This window comes from Mandrillus leucophaeus, unplaced genomic scaffold (assembly GCF_000951045.1).
Source record: "Mandrillus leucophaeus isolate KB7577 unplaced genomic scaffold, Mleu.le_1.0 Scaffold235, whole genome shotgun sequence".
Taxonomy (NCBI): Eukaryota; Metazoa; Chordata; class Mammalia; order Primates; family Cercopithecidae; genus Mandrillus; species Mandrillus leucophaeus.
This window is the reverse complement of record NW_012102421.1, coordinates 2,720,951-2,731,160: the sequence shown is the minus strand read 5'-3', so window position 1 is coordinate 2,731,160 and position 10,210 is coordinate 2,720,951. Positions and strand designations below refer to the sequence as shown.

At 33.1% G+C, this 10,210-nt stretch overlaps 1 protein-coding gene across 4 annotated transcripts in view; it reads left to right on the top strand.

Moving 5' to 3' along the window:
- Positions 1-10,210, top strand: part of SH3GLB1 (SH3-domain GRB2-like endophilin B1) — a 46,307-nt gene that overhangs the window by 18,168 nt on the left and 17,929 nt on the right. For 2 of the 4 annotated variants that reach the window (XM_011982096.1, XM_011982097.1), the window contains 2 exons: positions 2,046-2,179; positions 3,833-3,925. In XM_011982096.1, coding sequence (XP_011837486.1) covers positions 2,046-2,179; positions 3,833-3,925 — 227 coding nt within the window. Of the gene's footprint in view, positions 1-2,045; positions 2,180-3,832; positions 3,926-7,903; positions 7,991-9,517; positions 9,542-10,210 lie in introns of all 4 variants that reach the window. The other 2 variants (XM_011982095.1, XM_011982094.1) reach the window with 2 other exon arrangements.

The window sequence follows — 10,210 nt, the reverse complement described above, 5'->3', positions numbered from 1 at the left end:
GTTACACATCTTTATTGTCACTCTGATCTGATTTTCTCGTAACATGAGATTTTCGGTAGCTTCTTTTCCTGTTGTTTATGTCTAATAATAATTCTCTTTATACATCTGCAAGATAATGGTCTTTGGGTATGAAATGATAGGTAGATTAAATTAATTTCTACACATAGTTCTGATTTACAGAATAGTTTATACATTCTAGGATTAAATGAATTTTAAACTTTAGTAGTTCTCTTTATATAAGAAGTAACCTAAATATTGTTGAATGCCACTAATCCATTGACAGGCTTTTTTAGATACACAACTTTGAAACTTCTACATTGTGTTCTTCAAAATCTAATTTTTAAGTCTGAAAATGCTTAGAACTTCAAAATAAAATTATTTCTGAATTTTAACTGTTAATTTTTAGAAATACGTTACACATTAAACAGCTGTTTTATTGCCTGCTTGTGCCAGGCTCAGTTAGATGCTGGGATCGTAAAGTTATGTGAAAGAGACCCAGCAGCCCCTTCCTTCACCAGACTGAAGAAGGTTTTAGCAGAGCATGAACATTAGTAAAGGCTTCTAGATTTTCTTCCCTTTTAAATCTGCTTAATCTGTTTGCACCTCTAGTAATTCTAGTGAATGTACTCTGGTTATCAGAATTGGGCTTTGTGAACCTATTACCTTATTAGTAATTAATAACTAAAAATTAAGTATCGCAGGCATGGGCTAAGCATTATATAGTATATATATTTACATATTAAGTAAATTTTCATTTATATCCTGCTTTTAAGATAGATTACTTTCATTTTAAAGACAAGGAAACAGGTTTGGAGAAGTTAATAATTAATCCACAGTCACAGCTAGTATAGTAATTCAAATGAAGATCTATTTGTATCCAGTGAGGGAGCTCTTAACTACTATCCCTATTACCTTCCTTATCAGTCAGATCCAAGCTTATTCTAAAATGAAGGGATTAAGAACCTCGGAGCTAAAGCTTATTCAAAGTAGAACTAAGAATGGAACTCTGATCTTGGGGTCTCCTTTCTTTCTACTCTACTTTCTACCTCTACTTTTCTACTGTACTTACCCTATTTAAGTATCAGAGTATATGTATTGCAAAAGCATGGATTTTTTTTTTAACTTAAGATACCAGTATGCACTATTATTTATAGACACTTGAGATGATAACTGCAAGGATGTAGAAACAGAGGACAAATTGTGACTTGATCTATTGGAAGCATTATTCTTTTATAAGTATAACCATAGTCACCCCTCAGTATCCATGGGGGATTGGATCCAGGCCCCCCACCCTGAGGATACCAAAATCCATGGATACTCCAGTGTCTTATATAAAATGGCATAGTGTTTGCATATAACCTATGCACATCCTCCCTTGTACTTTAAATCATCTGAATGTAAATGCTGTATAAATAGTTGTTATGCTATATTTTTTTAGGGAATAATGACAAGGGAGAAAAGTCTGTACATGTTCAGTACAGAGGCAACCATCTTTTTTTTATTTTTTATATATTTATTTTTAAATAGTGACAGGCCCCGCTGTGTTGGCCAGGCTGGCCTTAAACTCCTGGGCTCAAACGATCCTCCTACCTCAGCTTCGAAGTAGCTGGGACTACAAGCACATGCCACCACTGTGCCTGGCTCCTCAGCCATCCTTTTTTTTTTTTTTTTTTCCTGAATATTTTTGATCTGTGGTTGGTTGAACCCATGGATGCAGAACCCATAGATATAGAGGGCCGACTACACTATTTGAGCTGTGACCATAAATATTTTGGGGTATATCTGCCTTCTTTAGTCACATTGGTAGAATTGGTACAATTGCCTATACTACAATAGGAAGTTTATCCTTGTCTCCTTCATTTAGACACTTATACTCTTAAATTTACTTTTGAAATAAAACTACCTTAATTACAGTTAATTCTATTTGATTTTACTTACAAGTGACAGCTAACTTTTAAACAAACCAAATTGCTGATTTATCTTACATGATTTTATTTTCTGATATTACCAGACAGCGATTTTTTAAAAATGTTTTTCCTTTGCAGGTAATGCCCTTATTAAATGTGGAGAAACCCAAAAAAGAATTGGAACAGCAGACAGAGAACTGATTCAAACGTCAGCCTTAAATTTTCTTACTCCTTTAAGAAACTTTATAGAAGGAGATTACAAAACAATTGCTGTGAGTTAAAAAGTGTCCGCTTTATTTAGTAAAATCATTTAGATGTATATTTATACTTTTTAATGAATAATTTGGCCTCTTCATGACTGTGTAGATGTAGTGGATTACAAAATTAAATAATCCAGGTCGGTACATGTTCACCAGAACACAAAATTAAACCAAAATAAAGGACTACTGATACATTTACTCCATTTGTGTGTCCTACAATGTTACTGAGATGCCTTTATCCCTTTTCATTCATTACCAACACTAAAATCTACAGAGAGGTTCCTGGAATGATTATGAAAATACGGTCTAAAATATCACCATAGTATACCATGTAGCTCTTCATTTTTTAGGATTTTAACTTATTTTCTTAGTGATAGAGAATGAAAATTTTCTAAGATTTTTACAAAGCTGCTATTATAAATACTTCAAACTTTAATTTACAAATTTCTTATTACAATATATTGAATATTATAGAAACTTTCTATATGTTCACAATGGATTTGTTTCTGTATAAATAAGTATTTGGCCTGAGACAGAAGAACTACCAAGTTAAAGTATGATTTAAAAGATATTAGCAGCCGGGTGCGATGGCTCACGCTTGTAATCCTAGCACTTTGGGAGGCCTAGGTGGGTGGATCACTTGAGGTCAGGAGTTCGAAACCAGCCTGGCCAACATGGTGAAACCCCATCTCTACTATATATACAAAAATTAGCCAGACGTGGTGGCAGGTGCCTGTAATTCCAGCTACTCGAGAGGCTGAGGCAGGAGAATCGCTTGAACCCTGGAGGCAGAGGTTGCAGTGAGCCAAGATCGCGCCTCTGCACTCCACCCTGGGGGACAGACTAAGACTCCATCTCAAAAAACGTAAAATAAAATATAAAATAAAATAAAATAAAATAAAAGTTAGCTTAGTGCAATGAAATTTGACGTATGGAATCTTAAGATTAAAGCAAACTGAATTATAATAAACTTACATATTATACAGAAGCTAGAAATTCCCTGAATAATTCTAAGATACTATACTAATGTTTATTCATTATTCTGTAAATTTGAAATTCCATTTTGGAGTGGTTGGGTTGCATTTGGTGCTATGACACATTAATTAAGTGCAGCCTGCCCAATCCTTGAGGTGTAGGACACCAGGCATCAAGGAACTTCGCCCCAGGCCTATGCTTCCTTCTTTCTAGGCACCTTCTGGATAATCTGTAACAATTTGAAACAGTTTTTCAATCTGGCCACTAATGACATTTTGGGCTTCACGATTCCTTGTAGAGAGAGACTTGTGGAATGTTTGGCAACATTTCTGGCTTCTGGCTAGCAGAAGCCAGTAACATCCCTCCACCAGTTGTGACAACCAAAAAGGTATTGCCAAATGTTCCCGAGGCGGGATAGGATCACAAAATATTAAAACTGATATTCCTTTGTTTCCATCATTGCCTGCCATCTTTCCCAGACATTTATAATGTTTCAATTATTTTAAAATTTAAAACAGTAACAAGGGGATGGAAGGGAGGCCAGATACCTGAATGGTAACTTTATAGCCAAGTTTGTAATCATAGATCTTTATCAAATGATACATATGTTTACTAGGGAATAATACTTTAAATGTGTATGCTCTTACAAAATTTTGGCATCTTTAGCCTTTTTCTTTTCTATATTTATAGAAAGAAAGGAAACTATTGCAAAATAAGAGACTGGATTTGGATGCTGCAAAAACGAGACTAAAAAAGGCAAAAGCTGCAGAAACTAGAAATTCAGTAAGTAAACAGAAAAATATTTTTGATTAATAACTTTAAGATTTGTAAAATATTTTGCTAATATACCATGAAAGATACAGACTATTAACTTTAGGGTCTTGTTTTTGTGCTCTCTAAACAAATTTATTAGAACTTAATATATCCAAATCAGTGCAAAGTAGTCGTATCAAAAAGGTGATGTGATATGGCCAGGCACAGTGGCTCATGCCTGTTATCCCAGCACTTTGGGAGGCTGAGGCAGGCCGATGGCTTGAGCCCAGGAGTTTGAGACCAGCCTGGGCAACATGACACAGCCCCGTCTCTCTACAGGAAGTACAAAAATGAACGGACATAGTGGCACCCACCTGTAGTCCCAGCTACTCAGGAGGCTGAGATGAGAGAATCTCTTGAGCATGGGAGGTGGAGGTTGCAGTGAGCCAAGTTTGCACCACTGCACTCCAGCCTGGGCAACAGAGCCAGACCCTGTCTTTAAAATAAAAAATATATATATATGTATATGTATATATGTGTGTATATGTATATGTGTGTATATATGTATATGTATATGTGTATATATGTATGTATATGTATATATATACACACATGTGTGATATTTAGCTGTACAGCTGCTGCTAAAAAACAAAAATTATGGTAGCTCCTAATGTTGTGTCATGTTTTTTTAAATATCCTCAGTGGTGACAAGTATTTTTGGAGATAGATTTATTATAATTGGAAATAGCAAAAAAGATAGTAATTAAGATGAGACTCAAGTTTGAGAATACTTGTATTTGACTTAAACATTAGTTCACTTCCCTTTCCACACACTGCTCAAACTAACTAAAAGAATGTTTACCAAGAATAGTTCCAAAACCATTCAAACGAACAGTGGTAGTATGGACTTTCAGGCAACGATGTTGAGTGAGAGGAAACTCATTTGGATAAATAAATTGTAGTATATATTCCAGAAAATCTCAGAATATTGAGTAGGTATACATTAAATATAATAATTAAATTTTTCTTTAAAGATTTATTTATAAGCTTTTTAGTTAATCCAAGTTATACTGTCTATATTGTCATTCCAGAATTTGAAAACATCAGATTTGAACTGTAATAACTTTAAAATAGTACAAAATAAGCCACGTATGAGTTTTTTAGAAGAAGCTAATAAGTTAATACTTAATTTGAGCTATGGTATATTACCCCGCCTTCTGTTTTGAAGTCACTACCACTGCCAACATCAAGAATCACTGCCTTCATGAGCATACTACCACAGTGCTGGTACTGTCTTATAGTTCTCTTGTTTGGGGGATAAAAACGTTGAGAATTGGTTTAGAGAGAAATTTAAAACTGATTAACTTGGTATTGGATAGTAATGTCTTATGAGACTACCCCAATACCTTGTATGAGCAGAGTAAGTTATTTTTTTCTATGTTTTTTTTGTCTTTTTTGGAGACACTGTATTAGTTACTGCTAGAGAAGAGCTATCTTTGATAAGACATTAATTCCAAATTTACTGGCATTTTCACTTCACGGTTTATCATTACATCATCACCACAAACAGCAAAACTTCCCTAAACAGACTATCTGCAGCATCAGAACTTTGAAAATGAACACTATAGATAGCAGGACACATTGAATTCTTTTATTAGTTTCTAGTTGCTAATAATGAATTTGAAAAGTAAATTACAAACTCGTTTTTAAAGATAATAATTTCATAATCAGGAACAAACTTAAGGATCGTTTGGAAATAAATATTTTAACTGGGACAGAATGTCTTTATTCAAGATGCCTACATGTGCCCAGTGATAATTGTGGAATAAAAATACTGTTACCAAGTTTCAGTACAAAACTTTGTTTAATAAGCACTATTATAGGAATGACAGTCTGTTTTTCTACCTGGAAAAGTTCTGGAAAGCACATATAGATTTAAAAGTGTACAAAGTCCTTTAATATTTCTAAATTATTTTACCACTATTAAAATATATAGGACCTAAATATAATAGTAGACCAATTTTGAGAGATGTTTCCCTTTTGAGATATCTGGAAAAGATCTTGGCAATTTTTCTCTGCTGTGTATTTTTGAGGATAAAGGTTTTTTTCCTATGGGAATTTATGTTTAAAGTAAAAGATGATACAAATGATTTTATTCAGTTCAACAATTTTATTTATACACAGCTCTTCTAGAACTTATGTATTACATAAAGCAAAATTTAACTCTAGCCAAAAACTATTTTTTTAGTCTAGACAGAAAGTTCAATTTCCTGATTTTAATTGTATTTTTCCTCTAGATAACCAACTCGTTTTTCTTCAAACTTTATAGCAGTAAGTCTGAAATACTTTGGGAAGAAAAAGTTCTCTTAGTTTATTATTACATAAAGCCTGGAGGTATGCCTGTATTTGGTGATCCTTTTTTTCCCCCCTGTATTTCTCTTCCATTTACTTGAAGAATCACTAGGAGTGTGGGTTTGCTTTTTTTTCCTTCTTTGATACATTTCCTGGTTCCTAGTTGGCAACTGAAGTGGTTAATCTAACCTTAGACTTACTTTGATTTCACGTCTTTATAAATTTCCATGGATTAATTATTTTGTAACTAGTTACTCTGTCAGTAAGGTTTGGGATCTCTCCATATTGGCACTTTTTAAATAATTTACTTACTAGTTTCTTGTGACTTTTTTTGAGGTCTATGTTTACTAGATGCTAATTTTGTACAGGGTACTCTACTGAGGAGTTCATAGATAAATGATGTAAAATATCTGCTGCTCTCAGTTCACTATATGGTGTAACAGATCAAACTTTTTGATGATTTAGCCCTATCAGTAAAGAATTTCTGCTTGTATCTAATATTGCTGTTTTATCAGTTAGCATATTGAAGAATGGTAAAGCAACATCAAAGGCATTTCTCAGAAATATACCAATTAAGCAGAAAGCCAACTTTAATGTTTCACAATGAACAAAAACACAGTTTTGAAAAATAGATTGTTTATATGATAAAACATACCAGAGAAGCAAGAACAAAAATAATTACAGGTTGAGTATCCCTAATCCAAAAACCTGAAATCTGAAATGCTCTAAAATATGAAATTCTTTGAGTGCCTTTATAATGCTCAAGAGAAATGCTTATTGGAGCTTTTCACATTAGGGTTGCTCAGCCAGTAAGTATAATGCAAATCCAAAACCAGAAATTTGAAACACTTCTGGTCCCAGGCATTTCACCTAAGGGGTACAAAACTGTAATGCATTTCAATTATAAGGCACCTACATTTACTAATCCAATTTTAGTCTAATCTAAACTTAAAAATTATTTTACAGTTGTAGTAATGTTAAAGATAAAAATAGCCGGTTTCAAAGCTCTTCGGTGTTTAGTGGTTTAGGCCTCTGTTATTTTGGGACATCCAAATTTGATGGAAAATATTTCTTTAACATCATACAGCAAACTTAAGCATTTCCACAGCAGTGTAAATCTTTAATCTGTAAACTCAATAAATTTAGAGCACCATCATACAGCCTTTAAGAACACATGTTTGAATTTAAGGTTTATTAGCAATACAAGGATTGACATGCCTTTAAGACTTCAGAGTATGCCAAGACCTGGCTGAGGCTGATTGAAAGAGAATGTGGTTGAAGGCATCATAAATTCATAAAATAGAAATGATCTTTGAATAGGAAAATTTGGGGTAGGCAGAAGGACTTTCTTAGTGAAAATTTAATAAAAATTGTAGGTAACTGACAGTTTTAAAAATGATACATTTTCCCTAAATGATTCTCATTTAAAGTCAAGCATCAACATATTTTTTTGTTTTGAAAATTTGAATATTGGGGAAAAAAATGAATAGGCACCACTATATGCAGTTTCATAGAACAATAAATGTAGTGGGGTTTTTTTAAGTAGAAAAAATATTTGATTTTACTTGTTTAATGTGTTATTTATTGTGCAGAAGTAATTTGTTTCACTGTGTTCATTGGTATAATGTGTTCTTTGTCTCTTACTATGAACTTAAGCAACTAAACTCAGCTCGCCTTGAAGGAGATAACATTATGGTAAATTTCTCTTACATGCTCAACTTCCTGCATGTAAAATGGCTGAAGGTTTGTTGGCCTACTGTGTTTTCTACATCTTGAATAAAGTGCCTTCTCTTGCTATTAGCTGCATGTAAAATTTTGAAATAATTGAAACCATGATTCATTATCTTTAACAACAAAAATATGAGGAAAAAATACTAGCTGAAGTGATACTGGAACTTTATATAGTGCCTTTTTGCACTGAGTAAAAGATGCTAATTTAAGCTGGCATTTATATTTTCACTTTTGGCAAAGAAAATTAACAAAATATACTTAAAGAAAGGTGTAAGGTAAACACTTTGACTTTGCTGCTCAGTAGCTTCAAGATTTACCTTATTTTCACCCAAACTCAACATAGAATTAATTTCTTCTGCCATTTCAGGCCAAGACAGACCCCATTAGATTAGGTACTCCTGTAACGGCCAGGCTTGTTGTCCATCCAGTGCTAACTCATTTACAAAAGTTTTGGTGGAATGGTGATAGCCTTGGGAAAGAATAGAGAATGCAGATTGTTTTATGGTATCCAATGTATATGTTGAGCTTAGTTTGAGAAAATGTTTGAACTATTAGAAGTTTTTCATTTTAGTAAAATAGAAAGTTGTAAAATCTGAACATAGCCAACAGTTGTGCACATTAGCCAATAAAAATGTATAGATATAGTGTGTTTTATTTCTAGATATATTACTTTATTAGAAGTATCAAGGGATCTGCAGTACAGCTAATAAATTGGCAATTAATTGGCTGCTTTCATTCACTAGCATTAAACTAAAAGCAGGAAAGTAATAGGAAAGATTATTGTACAGAATATATAAAATGCATTTTTGTTTTTGTTTTTTTTAAAAACTGTAATTACTGAAGCCCTGGCTGAATTAAGGCTTACCTTAGATAGCAAGAGAATGCATTAATGTGTTTCCATTGTCCTATCTATAGGTAAATGAAAAGGGTGAGAATATTTTAGTCATTGCTAATTTAACATATAAAGCATAGCTTTTCTTTTTGTCTCAGGTAAAAACATAATTAAAAACAATTAACAGGACTTTGTTTCATTAATCATTTGTTTTTACTATTAATGTAACCTACTTATAGTAAAATATATTTACAGCTGGTAATTTTATATTTATTATATCTCCAGCTTATTGTTTCTCTCCAAAAAGGCTGTATCAGCAGCCATTAATCCTTGCTTTGCTTCATTTCCTAAAATTTTATAATTTATACTTAAGTGAGAAATTCGAAATCATTTAGTCCAAATCTCTAATTTTCCAAATGAGAATACTGGAGCTAAGAAAGATTAGGTGTTCTCAATTTGGGAAAACTGTTAATTTATAGATTTAGCGTAAGATTTTAGAATTGATAGTAATGATACATATAAAAGTCATACTTACACAGTATGTTAAGCTGTACTGATTTAGTTACTACTGTGTTTAATCTATTAATATTATTCTGAAAAAGAGTATGCCATTTAAACAAGTATTTATATTTATCTATACTAAGTTGTAGAAAATAAATTCCAACTTTCATGCTCTATATTTTTCTCTAATTTTTAATGCTGGCTAGATTTGGGCAGAGGAGGTGACAAAAGTAAGTAAATTATTAAACTACAGAACTATGAAACAAGAATTTAGTTGACATTGATTCAGTAAATATTTATTGGGCAACAACCATGGGTCCAGTCACAGTCTATGTTACTATACCTTATAAAATCTGAAAATGATGGGTATGTTCAGGTCTCTTTAACTAATAGAAGCTCCACCAAGCAGTTGAACAATGCTGCAGAGATGTGGTTTGCACACACACTGATAAATCTTAGATACCTGTACTAAGTGGTAATCTTACAGTTCCTTACTATAGAAGGCAGGCGAAATGCTTGTTAATTATTTTTTTATGACAATTTTTAAAATGTAAAATATAGTTAACACCATGTCCTGTATCTTCAGAGAATGGGATGTATCATATTTCGCACAAATGAATTTTTTTTTTTTCCTAACAGAGTCTCACTCTGTCGCCCAGGCTGGAGTGCAATGGCACAATCACAGTTCACTGCAACCTCTGCCTCCTGGGTTCAACCAATTCTCCTGTCTCAGCCTCCCAAGTAGCTGGGATTACAGGTGCCTGCCCCCACGCCTGGCTAATTTTTTGTATTTTTAGTAGCGACAGATAACATTATGGTAAATTTCTCTTACATGCTCAACTTCCTGCATGTAAAATGGCTGAAGGTTTGTTGGCCTACTGTGTTTTCTACATCTTGAA